The 23158-nt window shown below is 40.1% G+C and overlaps 1 protein-coding gene across 1 annotated transcript; it reads left to right on the plus strand.

Annotated features, from left to right (window-relative positions):
- The first annotated feature begins 19113 nt into the window (after nucleotides 1-19113).
- On the plus strand, nucleotides 19114-22793 carry LOC132612110 (uncharacterized). The gene is made up of 7 exons (XM_060326447.1): nucleotides 19114-19416; nucleotides 19513-20424; nucleotides 20617-20762; nucleotides 21027-21462; nucleotides 21565-21779; nucleotides 22359-22556; nucleotides 22775-22793. The coding sequence occupies exons 1-7, from the start codon at nucleotides 19114-19116 to the stop codon at nucleotides 22791-22793; spliced, it is 2229 nt and encodes a 742-aa protein (XP_060182430.1).
- Nucleotides 22794-23158: the final 365 nt, after the last annotated feature.

Raw genomic sequence — 23158 nt, forward strand, 5'->3', positions numbered from 1 at the left:
GGAATATATATTGGAAGTGAAAGTTGAATGAATTTGGTTGAAATGGGTTGTGTGTCGTTATGGGGAATTTATGTGATTTTTATATGATTTTCGTATAATTGTGAAAATAAGAAAATTAAATGTGAACTTTGGTAGTTGTTGATGAATTTGGAAGAAAACAATGTAAGTTGGTAGTGTTGTTGCATTCGTTGAAGTTTCGGATGGAATATGGAATCGGTGGAAATACTTGAATTCGTGAATATTGTTTGGAATGTTATTGAAATATGTTTGAATAACCTTGAGTTAGCAAATGAATATGAGAATAATGATATTAGCTTGATATGGTGAAGTTGGAATGGAAAGTGTCGCCTTATGTAAAAAGAGGGCTATTTATGTTATAGTGCGTTTTATGATAATTATTGATGTTGTTGGATTGTTGGGTTGTTGTTGTTGATATATTGAGCCGAGCTAGGTCTTGTGGGCAAGTAATGAATTAAAGATTTGAATGCTAAGAGTCTTACTATTAACAATTGGTAAATATGACCATTTGTAGATTTTGGGCGAAGCGGGAATTGAATTTGAGCAAGCGCAAGGCGCAACTAAGGTATGTAAAGCTCACCCTTTCCTTCTTTTGGCATGTCCTAGGTATACTAGGTCCAGACTTGAGCCTCGGGAACAATTCTGTTCATCGAAACCCGAGTTTGATTTTGAATACTATTCGTTCAATGTAATTGAACTATAATTCTTATGTTTTGTTGGAAAAGTGTCTAAACATCCATAACTTCCGCAAGCGTATTCGGATTGCTTTGAAACCTTCATGGATGACATCCATAGAGTCCAATGTTTGTAATTTGTATCCACCACCTCGACTTGACCCGAGGTGGGCCCACAAGTTCCGAAACTTCCTTCGTTTGTTTCACTTGAGCTATTCTTGTATGATATAAAAGTAAGTATTCTGATATTCTGGATAAGCTACTTACCTTCTGTATTTTTCCTGATATACGATTCTGGCATGTGTGATTTATGTTTGGGAAAGTAATATAATTGGCATTTATATTATTGTGCGCACTATGTGATATTGACCGCTGGACCCCTGACCGCGGTGTGTGCGACATTGACCGTTGGACTCCTGACCGCGGTATGCCGCATTTGTGATGTTGACCGCTGGACCCCTGACCGCGGTATCTACGACAGTGACCGCTGGACCCCTGACCGCGGTATGTCGGGTTTGGGATGCTAACCGCTGGACTTTTGGCCGCGGTAATTGTGTGTTTGATTTTCTGTGTGTATGAGACGGAAATGTGTTTCAAAAGAAAGCAAAGTATTTTGGCATTTTGATTGCTGTATTTGTTTTCCGGAACCTTTTATGTATGATTGGTACGTCAGATGCAACACTTTGGTGTTCTGGCTATTGTGCTCACCTTCTGTACATTTTACTTCGGTTATGCCTTTGTTTTCTGTACTTCATGCTTTGCATACTCAGTACATCTTTCGTACTGACCTCCTTTCTTTGGGGGCTGCGTTTCATGCCCGCAGGTACAGACTCACGTTTTGGTGACCCATCGGCGTAGGATTTCCATTATGCGGTTCGGAGTGCTCCCTTTGTTCCGGAGCCGACATTTTGGGTACATACTCTTCCGATGTATATGTTTATGTTTATTCCGGGTACGGCGGGGCCCTGTCCCGCCATTTGATTCTGTCGTTCTGTATTAGAGGTCTGTAGACATAAACGTGGGTAATGTACAGTTTTGTTTGGACGCGTTGTGTGAAATGTGTTTGGGCGGCCCATCCGCCGTGGCAGCCCTATCGGCTGCGTGTATGTATGCTTTGGTACATTATGTATAGTCTGATAGCCTTGCCCGCTTCTATGCAGTATATATGGTTGTAGGCACCAGTGTGGAGCCACGTCTGATATTATGTATGTACAAGTCGTCTGTATGCTGAATCTGGTAAATGAGCGCGTAGGGGTGCCCAGCTCGGGCACTAATCCCGGCCCACGGGGATGGGTCGTGACATTGTGTGTGCATTTGGTTCGGTTCCCAATGCATTCGGATGCATTTCGAGACATTAGATGGGAAATGGGAATTAAGGCATCGATGGTTGATGCGGTCAATGAGACCCCCGTCAGGAATTCCAAGGCCACACGTGCCTTCGGAGTGAGTTTTAATATGGACTAGGTATCTAGTATTTGAGCAGATGGTCTCGGGTGTTAGTCAAAAAATCAGATCGAAAAGAAAAGCTTAGGCCAAGTTCTGGTGTCTGGTGCCCACTTTAACGGCACCAGCACAGCATCAGCGGCACCGCTGGGGTAGTAGTCCTGCCACTGAAGAGGTCCTAGCCATTTAGGCTTAACCACTAATGCGGTCAGGTGGCCGCTGGGGCGGCACCGCTGGGCCGGTCACAATACCACTGTAGCGGGTGACGGGCAGTTAAATCCATTAAATGAGTCTTAGACCCTCATTATTTCATATCTCGATATTGGAGCTTGGGGATACTGTTCTTGGAGTCAAATTGAAGAAATTCTTGGAGGAAAAACTTTATCTAATCCTTTACTCCTCTCTAATTATAATCATCTTAGATTTTCCCCTTCTCTTTTCAATCCTTTAGAAATGGAATTTGAAGGAGGGTTTTGGAAGACTTTTTCCGTGGATTATAATTGATAAATTGATGATGTTGATGTTAAAATGTGATGAATCTAAGCTTAGTAACCTCATATATTCCACTTTTAACGTTGAATTTCGGATTTGGAGAATTAGGGTTCATACCCAATTTGGGGGTTTTTACTTGAAATCAAATTTGGGATCATTTTTGAGTTAAATCAATAATTAGTGGTTGAGTTATGATCACCTAGTACTTAATTTGATATTTTGCCCGCAAATTTACCATTTTGCCCTTGTGGGCCCATTTTTCCAATTTCTAGGGTTAAAATAGACCTGTTTGATATCATAGCAATCTTAGTATCATTCTTTATGATTTCTAATGTAGAATTCAATTATGCTTAGACTACTTTGGTTCTGAGCTTCAGAGGAAGGGCAAGGCAAAAAAGTGACTTGTTGGTGTTGCGGTTCGACAGTCTAGGTAGGTTATGGTTTACCTTTGGTGGGACTTCGTATAGTGAATCACATATTTAGATTATGATGTCAGAGACAACATTTTAACCTTTGGGTATGAAGTAGGGATGGATACTACCTTAGGTTGGGCCTTGATGTGTGTTGGAACTAGCCACCCTGTTATGTGTACTTGGTTGTTTGAATGTGTGGCTTGATGCCCTGTGTAGTTAGTAAATAGTGAGTTCTGTTTGTTGCCCTGATTTGCATAGAATTGACATATCATTGTTGGTATTTGTGCTCGATATAAGTTGGCGTACCCACTGTTGGTACTTGATTTGAAATATGTTGGCATACCCACTGTTGGTATTGTGATGTGATGCATTGTTGGCGTACACCGTTGAGGTACTTATGATATTGAGCTTGATTGTTGATGATTACATATGCGTTGCACGTATTTCTATTATTTATCATGCATGACCGATATCCGGTGATGATCTGGTATCGTTGATTGAGCGAAACTGATATTTGATAAACTATTATACTTGAGTGATTATGAAAAGGCCGATGTCCAAAGATCCATTTCAGAATCGTTGTTTATATGAAACTGATATTTGATAAACGCTTTTACTTGAGTGATTCTGAGAAGGCCGATGTCCGAGGTTCAATTCCGGAATCGTTGATTTGTGAAACTGATATTTGATAGACTCTTTCGAGTGATTGTGAGGAGGCCGATGTCCAATGGTTATATTCGAACATCATTGTTGGATGGCCGATTTCGATATTATCCCGGAATCATTGTTAGTGCATGGACTCCGCGGGTCCCCCAGGGTGGTGCCGGTGAGACTCCTCCTATGAGCAATTAGCTAGGGTCCCGTCTGTCTGTTAGGCAAAGATCGGAGATGGGTGGCACTTATACTTGCGAGTCACGCTGGGTTGTGCTACCGAGACGTAGATATTTTCGTCCGTAGTACATGTGTGCACCTCATTTGGATGGCATGGCATCGCATTCACACCATTATTGCACTGTATTGCATTATGACTTGAGTGAGATATTGTGATGATTGGATTGTGGTGATTGTGTTGTGAAGATTAGATTGTGATTATTCTATTGTGGTGATTGGTTTGGATCGGATATACTAAGACTTATTATATTGGGTTTTAGATGTTTACATAGGTGATGACGGATACTCAGTTACGATTATATTGCCTCATGTTTGGTTGGTTTATTTGCTTAGCTGCTTTATTTTCTGAATTGTGTTAACTATGGTTAGTCGGCTGATGATGCCTACTAGTACTGTTGTTTGTACTGACCTGCACTTGCTGTATTTCTTTATGAATGCAAAGTACCAGCTCGGATCTACTTCTTTGATCCGTGGCTGATCGACTCTTCAATTTCCACTGGAGTTTTCAGGTTGAGCAGGGCGTCCGCTGGCCTTGAAGACTCTTCTATTACTTAATTCTTGTTTTTTGTTCTGAGACATGATTTGAGACTACTTATGTATTATTGTTCATACTTTTAGTATTCAGATTTAGATGCTCTTGTATGACCAGACCAGATACTGGGGTGGATTTCTTTTACTTCCGCACTTGTTTATATTATAGCATATTATGAGACTTATGTTATTTGACTTTATTCCGCGATTTTCTATTAGTTATGAATATTGAGTTAAGGGTTCGCCTACCGAGGTGAGAAGGGTAGGTGCCTGTACAACTTAGTGAAATTGGGTCGTGACAAGTTGGTATCAGAGCCCTAGGTTACCCGGTCTTTAATACGAGAGCGTGTCTAGTAGAGTCTCGTGGATCGGTATGATAAGCTCCGTACTTATCTGCGGGAGGCGATGGGACATTTAAGAAATCTCACTTTCCTTCTTTCCGTCGTGCTACTTTAGTCAAATTGGTGTCTGACTCTTATCTCTTCCTTCCCGGATGGTAAGGATTCGTGACACGCCAGCATGCAGGATGTACATGAGGTTGACCCTCCCGATTTTCATGGGCGCACTTGACGAGGATGCCTACGAGTTTATCGTGATCATGCACGAGCTACTCCATGTAGCAGGGATTCCGAAAATCTTTGGAGGTAGGTATGTTACTCTTTGACTCAGTGGTGGTGTGAGGTCATGGTGGAGAGACTACCTTCCCAGCAGGCCAGCAGACGCGCGTCCGCATACTAGGAGTAGTTCTATGGGTTGTTCCTGGAGAGGTACGTGCCCCGTTCGCGGAGAGACGAGCATCAGAGGAAGTTTCTCGACCTTCGTCAGGAGGGCATGCCAGTTGCTACCTATGTAGTGTCCTTCTCCTAGTTGGCTCGTTACTCCTATCCTTTGATTCTGACGGAGGCTGGTAGGATCCGGTGGTTCATTAGCGGGCTGGATGGTCCTCTCCAGCTACCCTGTATCTATCTACAGGCCGAGGATGCTTCATTCCAGACCATTATTGATTGTGCAGTGAGAGTGGAGGCTGTGAGGGCTAGCGCAGCCAGGCTCGAGGCTGAGGCCTCAGATGCTGTGATCTTAGGTACCATTTCTGTCCGTCATAGAGCAGTCTGTGTTATTTGATCCTGGATCCACTTATTCGTATGTATCTGCATTTCTTGCTATTGGTTGGGATTTGCCATGTGATAGCATAGATATACCTATTCATGTGTCGAATCCAGGCAGAGATTCTGTGGTTGTTGATCGAGTCTACCGGTCTTGTTTATTTACATTTATGGGGTACGACACTTGGGTAGATTTGATGATTCTTAATATGATGGACTTTGATATTATATTGGGTATGTCCTGACTTTCTCCTTACCATGCGATCTTGGACTATCATGCCAAGACAGTCACTTTTGCCATGCCAGGCATTCCTAGGCTTGAGTGGAGAGGTACTCCTAGTCCCGCTCCGAAGAAGATCATTTCCTTTCTTTGGGCGAAGAATTTAGTAAGTAAGGGGTGTCAAGCGTATTTGGCGCATGTTCGCATACGACTGTTGCATCTCCACCCCTTGAGTCTATCCCTGTTGTAGGCGAGTTCGCGAAGGTATTTCCGGCAGATTTACTGGGTATGCCACCCGATCACGACATTAATTTCTGTGTCGATGTGGACTCGAGTACTTGCCCCATTTCCATCCCACCATATCGGATAGCACCTGCCGAGTTGAGGGAGCTTAAGGAACAATTGCGGGATTTACTGAGCCGGGGTTTATTAGACTGAGCATCTCCCCTTGGGGTGCTTCGGTGTTATTTGTGAAGAAGAAATATGGGACGATGAGAATGTGCATTGATTACTGCTAGTTGAACAAGGTCACTATTAAGAACAATTGCCCTATGCCTCGTATTGATTATCTATTTGACCAGTTTTAGTGTACTTCGGTGTTTTCCAAGATTGATTTGCGTTCCGACCATCACTAGTTGAAGATTAGGACGGAGGATATTCCGAAAACAGCCTTCCGGCTGAGATATGACCACTATGAGTTTCTAGTGATGTTTTTTGAGCTTACCAATGCCCTAACTACATTTATGACTTTGATGAATGACATCTTTAGGCCGTTCCTTGATTCCTTTGTAATTGTGTTTATTGATGACATCTTGGTGTATTTTAAGAGTAGGGAGGATCATGAGAGCCACCTTTGTACTGTTCTTGGGTTATTGAAGAAACATAGTTTCTTTGCTAAATTTTCTAAGTGTGAATTCTGGTTAGAGTCTGTAGAATTCTTGGGCCATGTGGTGCCCAATGAGGGGATTATGGTTGATCTACAGAAAATTGAGGCTGTGAGGGGTTGGGCGAGGCCCACTATCATCACTGAGATTCGTAATTTTGTAGGTTTGGCCAGTTATTACTGTCGCTTTGTGAAGGGTTTTGCTGCCATTGCTTCGTCCTTGACCAGATTGACTCAAAAGGATATTCCCTTCCTGTGGACGGATGATTGTGAGGAGAGCTTTCAAAAGCTCAAGCTTCTTTTGACCACAACCTCGATCCTAGCCTTACATGTGGAAGGCTAGGACTTCGCTGTCTATTGTGATGCTTCCCGTATGGGTTTGGGTGCTGTGTTTATGCAGGAGGGTAAAGTGATAGCTTATGCCTCCCGTCAGTTAAAAGTTCACGAGAAGAATTACGCTCCATGATTTGGAGTTGTTGGCAGTAGTCGTCGCCTTGAAGCTTTGGAGGCATTACTTTTACGGTGTCCATTGTGAGATTTTTACCGATCACCGTAGCCATCAACATGTGTTTACTTAGAGAGATCTTAATTCCAGGCAGCGCCGATGGATGGAGCTCCTGAAGGACTATGAAATCTCTATTTTTTACTACCCTGGTAAAGCCAATGTGGTGGTTGATGCCTTGAGTCGCAAGACGATAAGTATGTGGAGTTTAGCACGATTGATCGTTTTCGAGTGTTCGTTGGCCATGTAGGTTCAGACTCTGGCCAATAGTTTCATCCGTCTTGACATCTCAGCCCCTGGCAAGATTTTGGCTTGTATAGAGGCGAGGTCATCATTATTGGATCGGATCAAGGCTCATCAATTTAAGGATGCTCAGTTGAGCAAGATTCGACATAGGGTTTCGAGGGGTGAGGCCAAAGAGGCAGTGATTGATTTTGAGGGCATATTGACGATTAGAGAACGCGTGTGCGTCCCTCGTGCTGGTGATCTTATTCAGTTGATTTTATTTGAGGCCCATAGCTCTCGCTATTCCATTCATCCAGGAACGACTAAGATGTACCGTGACTTGAGGAAGCGCTATTGGTGGCGCCGTATGAAGAGAGATATAGTTGAATTTGTGGCTAAGTATGGAAATTGTCAACAGGTAAAGTATGAGCACCGGCAGCCCAGTGGGGGTGTTTCAGAGGATGCCCATTCCTGAGTGGAATTGGGAGAGGATTACCATCGACTTTGTCACGGGTCTCCCAAAGACCCTTGGCAAGTTTGATTATATTTGGGTGATAGTGGATCGATTGACTAAGTTTGCTCACTTTGTTCCGGTTCAGGTTTCTGATACCGCGGAGAAGTTAGCCAAGATGTATATTCGGGCTATTATGATATTAAGTAGGATCCTTATTTCTGTTGTATCTGATCAGGGTACTTGTAACAGCCCAGGCCACCGCTTGTAGAAATTGTCCGCTTTGGAGCCTTTGCCTCTCATGGTTTTTAAAACGCGTCTACAAGGGAGAGGTATCCAAGCACTTATAAAGCACTCTTCGTTCTCCTCCCCAACCGATATGGGATTCGCCTAAGGCAAGCCTTACACTCACCCCCCCCCCCTTGGGACTCAGCGTCCTCGCTGAGGTTTGCCCCACCACCGGCTCGGCACCGGCTCTGATACCAACTGTAACATCCCAGGCCACCACTTGTAGGAATTGTCCGCTTTGGAGCCTTTACCCCTCACGGTTTTTAAAATGCGTCTACAAGGGAGAGGTATCCAAGCACTTATAAAGCACTCTTCGTTCTCCTCCCAACCGATGTGGGATTCACCTAAACCGATATGGGATTCGCCTAAGGCAAGCCTTACACAATTATTGTTTTTAGCTAACTCTTGAATTTTTGATTGATCATATAAAAAATTCAAGAGTTAGCTAAAAAAAAAAGAAAGTGGTATCTAAGAGTGCGGCTCTCTTCTTGAATTTTTAGCTAACTCTTGAATTTTTGATTGATCATATCTACGAGTGCGACTCTCTTCTCTCTCCTCCCATGCAAACCCTAGTTTGAAAACCCTAACAGTGCTATGGCCACTCCGGCCACTGGCCAGCCGCCGCATCTGGTGGTTGGTCAGTCTTTCTCTCCTAAAGATTTTCCTCTTCTCTCCCTTCTCCCTCATCTCTCCTCGTCCAGCAATTCTCAGCATCCACAAAAAGCAAACCCTACGAATATAGTACAGAATTATCATCATACCCTAATGCATGAAACTGGTGAAAATCCCATGCAAACGTCTGATTCCATTCCTATGAAGAAGGTTGTTATAATAGATGGTAAACACGTCGTAAGATGGTCCTCTTCTGAAGTATTACGAATGGAAAGGATTGAAAACCTACAAAATGCCATTGTTGGTAAGTTTTCGTATGGATGGCTCGAGCTAGAAGAGTTGCAAACTATTATACCTCAGCAGTGTGGAGTAAAGGGTAACTGTCGTGCAGGCCTTTTGAGAGATAGGCATGTTCTAATAAGATGTGATCTAAGGGAAGATTTTATTACTATCTCATCAAAAAGTTTCTTTTGGTTGAAGTCAAAGGATGGTCATTCTTATCAAATGAGACCATAAATATATGATTCTAATTTCCGTATTGAAAAGGAGACTTCAATTGCTATGGCTTGGATTTCGTTTCCAAACCTTCTTCCTACATTTTTTGTCAAGGAATATTTTTTTTACATTAGCTTCAGTTGTGGGAAAGCCAATTCAACTAGATGCTGCTACTATCAACAAAACTAGGCCAAATTGTGGAAGAGTGAAGGTGCAGGTAGATTTGCTTGTAGATTTGCCTAAGTCTGTGTGGATGGAGATTGAAGATGATGTTACAAAGGAGATCAGGTCTATAAAAGTTAATATTCAATATGACTACCTACCAAAGTATTGCACAAAGTGTTTTTTACAAAGTAATTCCAATGATGAATGTTAGGTGCTTCATCCAGAACTGTTAGAAAATGAGGTGGCAGATAATCGAGAAGGGACTCAGAACAAGGGAAAGGCTGCAGTTGTAGCAGATGAGCCTGGAACAAGTAAACAAGGGAAGATCCAACAAGGAAGATATAGAGGATATAGGGGGTAGAAAAAACCAGTGCAACAATATTTACCAAAAGTATTATCCAGTGGTACTGTGGTAACTTACCCTGGAAACAAAGGGCAGCACAAGAACAAAGTGATTCCTACTGGGAGGGATGATGCAAACAAAGAAGTTAAGGTGTCAAATAAATTTGAGGTATTGAACCAAGGAGTAGAGGATGCTGATGTTAGTAAGTTGAGTAATAATAAAAGTCATGAGGAGCATGTGATTGAAGAGGATGTTTCTATAGAACAAAGGGTTGCTGCAGCCTGTATAGATAGCAAGAAGGATCATAATAAGGTGCATGATGGTGTGGATGCTGCAATTTTGTTTCTGGACAAACATCAGGCTACAAATGAAACCACTAGTCTCTAGAAGAGGGTGAATTTTATGAGAATGAAATTGCTAAGGTGCACAATAGTGAAGCTGATAATCAAAGTGTAGTAGTTATTGCCAAAACACAGCAGCCTAATGATGATCCTGTTCAAAAAGAGATTAATAACCAACAACTGGATGGCAAAGCAGAATCTCTGGAGATTAAAGTGGATTATGGTTCAAAGCAGTCTCAGGACTGCAGGGAAGAATTGATGGAGATCTTAATATTGGAGAAGGAGTGTCAGGTCCCTTTAATCAATATGGGGCAAAGATGAAGTTGACCACAATAAAGGTACAGATGATCAGCAACTAGGAGTTGAAAATAGGGGTGGTATGGATGCAGATGAAGATTTTCATCAGAGGCTTGATGTTAATAGGATTCATGATGGAAATGAGGCCTCTGAGGTTTCTCTAGAAAATCAGATGTCTAAATGTACTCAAGTAGGTGATCTGTATTTGAATGATGGTTCTAATGAGAAGATGCAAGGTATGACTGGTTCCATGGATCAGGAGGATTCTGCTCAGGCATTAATTCCGAAGCATATTTCTAATGAGGAGGTACATAACTCTAATTGGAACTTGCAGTTGGTTGGCTATTATCCTGAGAAAGTTGCTGATGCAGAACAAAGGAATTTTAGCTTTGGCCATTATTCCTGATATTAAAGATATTCAGCCTCTGAGTGTTGCTGTAAGGATATCACCTAATAAAGCTTTACATGATGTAGTCTCTCACAAGTTACAAGAGAAAAATGATAAGTTGACCTTGGTCAACAACAAGAAGAAAGATGCTGATGGTGATGCTATTGATGTGAAACTTCAGCAAATGTGTGTAGAAGTAGGATTATCTCCAAAATCACAAAGCAAAGGGAGAAGAAAAGGAATAAAGCAAAATTCTGATGTTCTACAAACAGTGAGGTACTCAATAAGGAGTAACTCTAAGAAATCTGTTAAATGATTATTAAATCCTTATTCTGGAACATAAGATCAGTGAACTCTCAACAAGCATTTCATAGAGTTCAAATGTTAAATAAGCATCACAAGATCTTTTTGGTAGCTCTGATGGAACCTTTTCAGCATCAGAGACAGATTCAGAAATATAGACGAAGACTTGGAATGACTTATGCTAATTCCAACTGTAATGGTAAAATCTGGTTTTTTGTGCAACACAATGTTGATGTTGAGGTTCTGTTATATACTGAGCAATCTATTACTGTAAAGCTGCAGTTTCATGATGTCAATAGAGATATGGTGGTTACAATGGTGTATGCTTGTTATATCCCATATTTTTGAACGTCAGATTATTTGCTAAGGTGGGGCCCACACATCAAGATTTTTTTTGGAACATCTGAAAAGTCACATGAATCACATATGTGAAGTTAAACACAACTCAAGAAGGACCCTTGGGCCAAATCAAAGTGGAAGCCCTCCAAACGAATATTTTTAAGAAAACGTTTTCGGGTGACCTGACTTTGAGGGGCAAAACCGGTATTATAAGTTTGGAATTTGGGAAACTACCAAGAAATATAAGTTGTATATAATTGAATTAGCTTTCCAACCATAGGTCGTGGGTTCCCAGGTGACATCGGAATAAGGAGATATGGACATTTTAAGGAAGAAAGGTCGAGATGAACAGTGAATTCGGCCCAACCCGATTTCAAATCGGGTCAGGCCCATTTCTATTGTCATTTAATGAAAAGTTTCGGTCTTCTCTCCACATTTCAGACCAAAACACACCCATAAACATTCAGAACATTCTAGAGAGAGAAAGGGAGGAGAAATTTAGAGAGAAATCAATTTTGACCAAAATCTAAGCCCCGAATCGCGAAGCTCATGAAGAGAAAAGTGTTGTACGTCGTGTTGCCTTCAATTTGAGCTAAAAATCAGCCAAGAAGAAGATTGTTGAAGTGGTTGCTGCATACTTAAGGTAAGAATTAGGTCCCTTTTTCATTATTAACAAGTTTATTTAGAGTTTTAACGGATTAGAACGGAGAAAATAGCGTTATAAACTTGTTATTGTTTTGTTGGGATTTATGGATTAAGGGGCTATTTTAGGTGGATTAAATGGATGGAATTAGTTTAGTTATGATGTATAATAATTATTGATATTGTTGTTGTTGGTATTTTTAATGATGTGTGGCTAAGTTGGAATTTCGAGGATTGTTAAGTTTGCAGGGGAGATGCTGCCCAAATTTTTGTAGACAAGTATTGGTTAAGATTGAATTCTTAAAGTTTTATGATTAATATTTGGTAAATGTGACCAATTGTAGATTTTGGAGGAAATGGGATTCGAATTTGGATAAGCGTAAAGGGCAAGTAAGGTATGTAAAGCTCTACCTATTCTTCTCTTGGCATGTCTTAGATGTGATAGGATTGGATTCGAGTCTCGGGGACGACTCTACTCTTCGGAATCTACGTCCGAATTTGCCCCTTTTTCATTCAGTAGAACTGAATTGAATATGTTATGAATAATTGGAAGAATTGCCTAAACATCTGGAACTTGCGCAAATAGGACCCGACTACCCGAAAACTCGTACAAGTGACATCATGAAATGTAATATACGTAAAATTATGTACGCCACCTCATTTGACCCAAGGTGGGCCCACTATTCCCGGATTTTTCTTATCTGTTCCGTTTGACTTATTATGAAGTAGAATCTGAAGGAAACTTTTGGCTACTCTTTTTGCTACTATACAACGACTGTTTTGAATTATTTTGTAAGTCCCATAACGTATTTTGAAATATGAAAACGATTTCTGAAAGCCTATTTGACATAAACCATTGTGACATCTGAAAGACATATATTATGACTATCGCTCAATTTCTTATGTACATGATTTGACATCTGAATTATGCTATCGAGTCCCTGACTACTAAGCGATAATTGTTTTAACTATTCTATTGAATTCTACGATATTTTGATATGTACAAATAATCTCAGCATTTTTACCTTGACATCATCCGTCGTAACATCCGAAAGGTACGTACTATGACTATCGTCTGATTTCTTTTTATGACCTATCGTTCGGATTACCTTGTCGAGTCTTTTTGAATGTTTTATGATGCATATAGTTTCTCACTACTCTACTCGTGGATGCCTCAATACTTCCTTCACTGAGCCCGGGCCAGGATATGTTATCACGCATATTCCACTGCATTGTTCGCTGTGCCTCGATGTGAGGGGGCAGGTATGTGTGTACATGGGTTGTGGAGTATGATGTGCCATGTACGCTTATTCTGATATGCTATGATATGATATGATATGGCCATCTGATGTGGTATGATATGTGCACACTTTGATATGATATGATATGATATGTTACAGAGCTATTTCCTAATCCGGAGTATGATGTGTTGTGGAGCCAGTGTCGGGGTGGCGACCACGTCTGTTCACCGAGTCCCATAATAGGGACCGGATATGGCATATGTTCTGACATGCATTATCTCTGCTCTATGAGTAAGCACTTTGATATTCCGATTACTGTACTTACTTTCTGTGCTTCTGACTCTGATTATGATTCCTTCTGCTGTATGTCTGTACTCCCGATCCCGATCATGATACTGTCTGTTATACTTCGGTACCTCCGATTTTGATATGTTTTCATCTGTTATATTTATGGATTTCTGGACCTGATTATGATTCTGTTTATTGTACTTTACGCTTTACATACTCAGTACATTTTTCGTACTGACCCCTCTTCTTCGGGGGATGCGTTTCATGCCGCGCAGGTACACCCAGATGAGTTGAAGTTATTACAGAAGATGTTCCAGCGGAGTTGGCAGGCTCCATTTGCTCCCGGAGTGTTGCCGAGTCAGAGTTTGTATATGTATGTTATGAATTCTGGATTTATGTTAGAGAATTTGCAGACAGAGTCGTGGGTATTGGTTATCAGTTTGTAAGCGGCTCCATCAGCCGATATGTCATTCTGTGTTATGTAGTAAATTTTATATAACTACGGGTTTTGCCTAAAATTGAGAACGATAAAAGATGGATTTCGAAAGCTTAATATGTATTTTACTTTTATCTGCTTTTCAGTGTCTGAAGAAATTGTGTGTGTAATAAGAATTTGTGGGTTCGCTCGGCTCCGGATATGGGGTCGGGTGCCCATCACACCCTAGTGGAATTGGGGTGTGACAAAGTGGTATCAGAGCAGGTCTGTCCTATGGGTTGTCTGCAAAGTCGTGTCCGGTAGAGTCCTGTTTATGGTGTGAAGCGCGCCACATTTATAAACAGGAGGCTATGGGACATCTAGGGATTGTTGACCTTCTTGCTATCTTAGATCGTGCGATAGAGCTGAGTTATAGGAAAATAAAATTCCTTATATGAGCTTTACATACAACGGGAGAAGGTAAGGGATGACATGGAAAGACATAAAGGCAAGTCTTGAAGTATTTGTTTTGTTATCTGAAATTGAAAGTTCAGGATGGCTGGAATGTGTTATATAGCTGTATGCTAAGTAAGGTATTGTTGATTTTTGTTGCGTACAAAATTTTCAAAATGTGGTCATTTAACTAGGTATACCTAACTGGAAGAAGTATGGAATGGGAACATCGTAAATAGACGACGAGTGGGATGTGACATTTTGGAGAAGCTACAGATTTGGGCACGACGTGAAGAACGATTGTAAGAGAAATAATTAACAGTCCGAAAAGTTAAAAAGGGATAAAAATTTGAGGTTAGTAAGGACAAGGTTTGTTGGATGATTCAGCGAAAGTTAGCAATCAGTTTTGCTGTAGATTAGTATGTACGGATGGTAAGAGAAAAATCTGAACATACGGATACTTGAGTATTTATAGGTAATGGCGACGAAGGTAAATTTGTTACTATTGGGAATTTGGTAGTTTAGGACGAAAGGTGAATATTGTGGAATAAGAAGGGTAAAATGGTAAATGTAGAAGGAAGGACGTGTTACGAAAAAGTTTCGGAATCTGTAAGATTTTGACTGGCCCCAGATTATGTCATGAGGGCCATATGAGAAGGTGAACGCGATTATATCAGTATTAAGACGCCAAATTCCGCCAACATTTCGGGGTTAAGCGTGCTAAGGTGGGAGGATGGATGACCCCCCTGGGAAGTGTGCAAGATATTCTAAAGATTTAGCCGTCAGAGACAAATGAAAAGATAGAATAACTTAAAGGGAAATTAGCGTATACGGAATGGTTGGGGACCATGAAAGGCCACACAGCACGCGATAGGCTAGATTAGAAGAGAGACAGAAAGTACACCACAACTTGGAATTTGGATAGGATTGAATAGCGTTTGGAGGTATTTTGTGGGCTAGTTGGTAATAATTATATGTAATATGAATGAGTACGATATTTCGTTTGTGATTGTATCAGTGGACACATGCGTCCAACTACTGGTGCTACGATAAGGAAAACCCCAAATTGAATAAGGATACTAAACTCTAAATAACAATAAAGGTAAATGGTACGAGTGCTACGAGATGAGGTGCTATTATTTTCACCACAGATTAAGATTCGAAATTTTAGCACAACAATATTGGGAAAGGAAAGTGTGGTTAAGCGGAAGACAAAGAGACCAAAATGTCGGAAAAAAATAAGAAATCCTGGTAAGGGAAGCCCGAGAGAAATTATTGGCAAGGTACGAGACTATTTGAATAAGAATTCGAAGATAGGCTTATGAAAAGGACAAGATGCGGTCATGTGGAGCAAACGAGGAATGTGTGAGGTTCGAGAACCAATTTAAAAAAAAATGGGATTAAAGAAATAGTGACTACGACAAGGAATGTGAAGTAAGAAAAAGAACGATAAAGCCTTGTGACGAAACAATAACAGAAAAGAGATGACTTGGGAAGGACAAGGATACTAACTTGGTATGGTGGGTTAAAAAAAAACCCATGATACGGAATAAGGATTCACGTAAAGACCGAGAAGATTGATTATAAAGGAAAATATGGTAGAAGATAAGGAATGGGCATCAAGAGAAGTATAACTATATGAGGGACCCTCCCGAAGTACCATAACACCCCATGAGGCCAGTTGAACATTCGAGGACGAATGTTCTAAAAGGGGGGGAGGATGTTATATCCCGTATTTTTGAACGTCAGATTATTTGCTAAGGTGGGGCCCACACATCGAGATTTTTTTTGGAACATCTGAAAAGTCACATGAATCACATATGTGAAGTTAAACACAACTCAAGAAGGACCCTTGGGCCAAATCAAAGTGGAAGCCCTCCAAACGAATATTTTTAAGAAAACGTTTTCGGGTGACCTGACTTTGAGGGGCAAAACCGGTATTATAAGTTTGGAATTTGGGAAAATACCAAGAAATATAAGTTGTATATAATTGAATTAGCTTTCCAACCATAGGTCGTGGGTTCCCAGGTGACATCGGAATAAGGAGATATGGACATTTTAAGGAAGAAAGGTCGAGATGAACAGTGAATTCGGCCCAACCCGATTTCAAATCGGGTCAGGCCCATTTCTATTGTCATTTAATGAAAAGTTTCGGTCTTCTCTCCACATTTCAGACCAAAACACACCCACAAACATTCAGAACATTCTAGAGAGAGAAAGGGAGGAGAAATTTAGAGAGAAGTCAATTTTGACCAAAATCTAAGCCCCGAATCACGAAGCTCATGAAGAGAAAAGTGTTGTACGTCGCGTTGCCTTCAATTTGAGCTAAAAATCAGCCAAGAAGATGATTGTTGAAGTGGTTGCTGCATACTTAAGGTAAGAATTAGGTCCCTTTTTCATTGTTAACAAGTTTATTTAGAGTTTTAACGGATTAGAACGGAGAAAATAGCGTTATAAACTTGTTATTTTTTTGTTGGGATTTATGGATTAAGGGGCTATTTTAGGTGGATTAAATGGATGGAATTAGTTTAGTTATGATGTATAATAATTATTGATATTGTTGTTGTTGGTATTTTTAATGATGTGTGGCTAAGTTGGAATTTCGAGGATTGTTAAGTTTGCAGGGGAGATGCTGCCCAAATTTTTGTAGACAAGTATTGGTTAAGATTGAATTCTTAAAGTTTTATGATTAATATTTGGTAAATGTGACCAATTGTAGATTTTGGAGGAAATGGGATTCGAATTTGGATAAGCGTAAAGGGCAAGTAAGGTATGTAAAGCTCTACCTATTCTTCTCTTGGCATGTCTTAGATGTGATAGGATTGGATTCGAGTCTCGGGGACGACTCTACTCTTCGGAATCTACGTCCGAATTTGCCCCTTTTTCATTCAGTAGAACTGAATTGAATATGTTATGAATAATTGGAAGAATTGCCTAAACATCTGGAACTTGCGCAAATAGGACTCGACTACCCGAAAACTCGTACAAGTGACATCATGAAATGTAATATACGTAAAATTATGTACGCCACCTCATTTGACCCGAGGTGGGCCCACTATTCCCGTATTTTTCTTATCTGTTCCGTTTGACTTATTATGAAGTAGAATCTGAAGGAAACTTTTGGCTACTCTTTTTGCTACTATACGACGGTTGTTTTGAATTATTTTGTAAGTCCCATAACGTATTTTGAAATATGAAAACGATTTCTGAAAGCCTATTTGACATAAACCATTGTGACATCTGAAAGACATATATTATGACTATCGCTCAATTTCTTATGTACATGATTTGACATCTGAATTATGCTATCGAGTCCCTGACTACTAAGCGATAATTGTTTTAACTATTCTATTGAATTCTACGATATTTTGATATGTACAAATAATCTCAGCATTTTTACCTTGACATCATCCGTCGTAACATCCGAAAGGTACGTACTATGACTATCGTCTGATTTCTTTTTATGACCTATCGTTCGGATTACCTTGTCGAGTCTTTTTGAATGTTTTATGATGCATATAGTTTCTCACTACTCTACTCGTGGATGCCTCAATACTTCCTTCACTGAGCCCGGGCCAGGATATGTTATCACGCGTATTCCACTGCATTATTCGCTGTGCCTCGATGTGAGGGGGCAGGTATGTGTGTACATGGGTTGTGGAGTATGATGTGCCATGTACGCTTATTCTGATATGCTATGATATGATATGATATGGCCATCTGATGTGCTATGATATGTGCACACTTTGATATGATATGATATGATATGATATGTTACGGAGCTATTTCCTAATCTGGAGTATGATGTGTTGTGGAGCCAGTGTCGGGGTGGCGACCACGTCTGTTCACCGAGTCCCATAATAGGGACCGGATATGGCATATGTTCTGACATGCATTATCTCTGCTCTATGAGTAAGCACTTTGATATTCCGATTACTGTACTTACTTTCTGTACTTCTGACTCTGATTATGATTCCTTCTGCTGTATGTCTGTACTCCCGATCCCGATCATGATACTGTCTGTTATACTTCGGTACCTCCGATTTTGATATGTTTTCATCTGTTATATTTCTGGATTTCTGGACCTGATTATGATTCTGTTTATTGTACTTTACGCTTTACATACTCAGTACATTTTTCGTACTGACCCCTCTTCTTCGGGGGATGCGTTTCATGCCGCGCACGTACACCCAGATGAGTTGAAGTTATTACAGAAGATGTTCCAGCGGAGTTGGCAGGCTCCATTTGCTCCCGGAGTGTTGCCGAGTCAGAGTTTGTATATGTATGTTATGAATTCTGGATTTATGTTAGAGACTTTGCAGACAGAGTCGTGGGTATTGGTTATCAGTCTGTAAGCGGCTCCATCAGCCGATATGTCATTCTGTGTTATGTAGTAAATTTTATATAACTACGGGTTTTGCCTAAAATTGAGAACGATAAAAGATGGATTTCGAAAGCTTAATATGTATTTTACTTTTATCTGCTTTTCAGTGTCTGAAGAAATTATGTGTGTAATATGAATTTGTGGGTTCGCTCGGCTCCGGATATGGGGTCGGGTGCCCATCACACCCTAGTGGAATTGGGGTGTGACAATGCTAAATGTTCAGAAGTGGAGAGAATGCAGTTGTGGGATAGTTTATACTTCTTGTCTAGTAATATGACATCTCCTTGGCTGGTTGGTGGAGATTTCAATGTTATACTGAATGAAGAAGAAAAAATAGGAGGTTTACCAGTATTGCCACAAGAATATGAAGACTTTGCTTTTTGTATGAATTCCTGTGAGTTGCATGAGATGTCTTTCAAAGGGAGTCCTTTCACCTGGTGGAATGGTAGGGCTGCTAATGACTGTATTTTTAAGAGATTGGACAGGATTGTGCATAATGATACATTTCAGAATTGGTTTGGACACCTAGAAGTGGAACATTTGTCAAAGACTAGTTCTGATCATGCACCATTACTGGTATCATGTGAAGATCAAGTGGAAAATTTTATCAAACCATTCTGATTTCTCAAATTCTGGGTGGAACATGATACTTTTCTTGATTTTGTTAAGCAGCAATGGGAAACAATCTTAACTGATGATGTGTTTCAGTCATTTAAGCTCAAGATGAAGAAACTGAAAGCTGCTTTAAGTACATGGAGCAAGACTACTTTTGGGGACATTTTTAATCAACTTGTAATTAGAGAGGATATAGTTAAGATTAAAGAGCAGTTGTTTGAGGAGAATCCATCTGAAGAAAATAGAATGGTCATACAAAAGGCACAAACAGAACTTAAGCTGTATCTTCACTATGAAGAGGAATTCTGGAGGCAAAAAGCTGGGATGGACTGTTTCTTTGAAGGTGATAAAAATATAAGATATTTCCATAGTCTGGTAAAAGGAAGAAGGAAAAGAATCCAGATTAGGAGGATTAAAGATGATACTGGTAATTGGCTAGAGGATGCTGATAGTGTTGCTGCTGAAGCTATTAACTTTTTCCATAAGAAATTTACTCATGAGGAGGTCAGTAAAGATTCTCCAATTCTTAATCATATTCCTGAGCTGATTAGAGAGGAGGATAATATACTGCTTGCTGAACAACCTACTATGGAAGAAGTACAGAAGGTAGTATTTGAATTAAATGGGGACAGTACCTGTGGCCCTGATGGATTTTCTGGTATATTTTATCAGAAGTGTTGGGAGGTGATCAAGGCTGATGTATTTAGTGTTGTTAAAGCTTTCTTTGAAGGACAGACTCTTCCCAAGTCAATCACTCACACTAATCTAGTTTTGCTGCCAAAGAAGAATGTTGTTGAAGCATTCTATGATATGAGACCTATAAGTCTTAGCAACTTTATCTATAAGGTCATATCAAGAGTAGTTCATGACAGACTAGACAAGTTACTCACAAGGGTGATCTCTCCAAATCAATTTGGTTTTGTTAAGGGCAGGAATATAATTGAGAATGTATTTTTGACACAAGAAATTGTAACTGATATAAGGAAGAGAGGAAAACCAGCAAATGTTGTGATTAAGTTAGCTATGACAAAAGCATATGATAGAGTCTCATGGTTGTACCTTTGTAAAGTGATGGGAAAGATGGGATTCTCTTCAGTTTTCATTGACCTTATATGAAGGCTGTTGGCAAATAATTGGTATTCTGTACTCCTAAATGGCCAGGCACATGGTTTCTTTCATTCTACAAGGGGTGTCAAGCAAGGGGATCCACTCTCTCCTGCTCTCTTCATTATAGCGGCAGAATTTCTTTCAAGGGCATTAAATTCTTTGTTTGATCAACCTGGTTTTGTTGGATATGGGATGCCAAAGTGGAGTGCTGAACTGAATCATCTGGCATATGCAGATGATACAATCATATTTTCTGCAGCAGATAACCAATGTTTACAGATGATCATGGATACTCTTCAGGAATATGAGAAAATATCTGGACAGCTGATAAACAAGAGAAAAAGTTCTTTTTATATGTTCAGCAAAGTATCAGATGAGTTAAGTCAGTAGGTTGCAGCAGTAACAGGATTTGTGAGAGGACAATTTCCTTTTACATATCTTGGAGTACCAATTACTCATGCTAGGAAAAGGAAAGAGGATTATACTGAATTATTGAAGAAAGTCAAAGACAAGTTACAAACTTGGAAAGGCAAGTTACTGTCTTATGGAGGAAAAGCAGTGTTGATTACAAGTGTCCTTCAAAGTATCCCAATTCATGTTCTATCTGCTATAAGGCCTCCTAAATGCGTTATAAAGGAACTACACAGGATCATTGCCAGGTTCTTTTGGAATAATAAGGAGGAAGGAAGATGCAGACACTGGGCATCTTGGCTTAACATGTGCATTCCCAAACAGGAAGGAGGTTTGGGTTTCAGGTCTATTTATGACATGTCTAAAGCTTTATGTGCTAAACTATGGTGGAAGTTTAGAACCACTAGTTCTCTTTGGGCTAATTTCATATGGAATAAATACTGTAAAAAGCAAATTCCTCAGGTGGTTCAATGGAAGAGAGGGTCACAAGTCTGGAAGATGATGTTGGAAGCAAGGGAAAGTATAGAGCAGGAAATCTGGTGGGAGCCAAAGATTGGAAGTTCAAACATTTGGTTTGATAATTGGACTAAGCTAGGTGCTCTTAGCTATGTGGTTCCCCCGTCCTGGCAAATCATTGATCATGCTGAAGATGTTTCTGAACTTATGTCAAATGGAGGATGGAATATCAGCAAACTCATGCAGCTGTTTCCTGAATATATTGTGCAACATATAACACAGGAAATTGACATTAAATACACATCAAATGAATGGGACAGTCATTGGTGGATGATGAAAAGTACAGGGAGGTTTACAGCAAGTAGTGCATGGCAGTTATTGAGACAAAAAGTTAATGTAACAATGCCATTTCAGAATATGTGGATCAAAGGTGTGCCTTTTAAAATTTCATTCTTCATGTGGAGATTGTGGAAGTTTAAAGTGCCAATTGATGAAGTGGTGGCAAGTATTGGCATTCCAATAGTCTCAAAGTGTTGTTGATGTCATACTGCTCAGATGGAGACTATAAACTATCTGTTTCTGTGTGGAGATTTGGCTACAAAGGTATGGAGATACTTTAATATGGGGGCTGGATTGAGCATGAATTGTATTCAGCTCAAACATGCCATAAGAAGTTGGTGGGAATCAAAATGCCATTTCAAAATGAAGACCATATATAAAACAGTGCCTGCTTTTATTGTGTGGCAAATATGGAAGTGGAGAAACAATAGGCTTTATGGTGGTAATATGAATCTGAATAGAGTGCTATATGACATAAATATGAACATTTATATGTTATGTAAAGTTTAGTTTTCTGGGCTGAATGTTCCAACTAGATGGCATCAGATTATTCAGTTCTTTGAAGGATATAAACCTACTGTTATATGCAGAATTATTAAATGGATGAGACCTGCATCTGGATTCTACAAGTGTAATACTGATGGAGCTGCTAAAGGAAATCCAAGACCAAGTTCTGCTGCTTTTTGTATCAGAAATGAAGAGGGAGATTTGGTGTATGTAGCTGCTAAAATTTTGACAGATGGAACAAATATTATGGTTGAGGCTGAGGCTATTAGAATGGGACTGAGGTACTGTGTGGAAAAGCAGCTTTTTCCATTGATTATAGAGACTGATTCCATGACCATGAAGATTTTAAATGCTGAATGGAAGATCCCTTGGAGCATTTCAATGTTGGTGGATGATATCAAGAGGATGATGAATGATCAAAGAGTATCTGTGGAGCATATACATAGAGAATGAAATGGGCTTGCAGATTTTTTAACTAACTTGGTTTTTGTTTTTGCAGGTTCAGTTCAGTTTCATAATTTTTAGGAATTACCAAGTCAAGCTAAGAGGATTCTGAATATGGAAAAAAGAGGAATTCCTAACTTGAGAATAAGAACCCTTCAAGAAAAAGCACCAGATTAGTCTTTGACAACAGAACTGTAACTAGTACTGAGTACAATTTTCCAACAGATTGTGAGTATTTGCAGCATCTGTATTAGGGTGGTATCAGTGTGCTTGACATGCTCATTCCTTAGTATAAATGGTGTGATGCTCATGATCTATGTAGCAGATTGTACTAGTTATGGATCAAGTACTACAGAGATCTGGTTTCCATGCAAAAGGTCAAGCTAGTGAGAGTTTGAACATTGAAAGAAAAAGGATAGCCTATGAAAGAGCACCAGGC

Source organism: Lycium barbarum, chromosome 9 (genome assembly GCF_019175385.1).
Source record: "Lycium barbarum isolate Lr01 chromosome 9, ASM1917538v2, whole genome shotgun sequence".
NCBI lineage: Eukaryota > Viridiplantae > Streptophyta > Magnoliopsida > Solanales > Solanaceae > Lycium > Lycium barbarum.

Coding starts and splice junctions, on each gene's coding strand:
- LOC132612110 (XM_060326447.1), top strand. CDS start 19,114: ATGACATCTCCTTGGCTGGTTGGTGGAGATTTCAATGTTATACTGAAT. Junction 19,417..19,512: donor CTGATCATGCACCATTACTG/GTATCATGTGAA, acceptor TTTGTTAAGCAG/CAATGGGAAACAATCTTAAC. Junction 20,763..21,026: donor GTTGGATATGGGATGCCAAA/GTGGAGTGCTGA, acceptor TACTCATGCTAG/GAAAAGGAAAGAGGATTATA.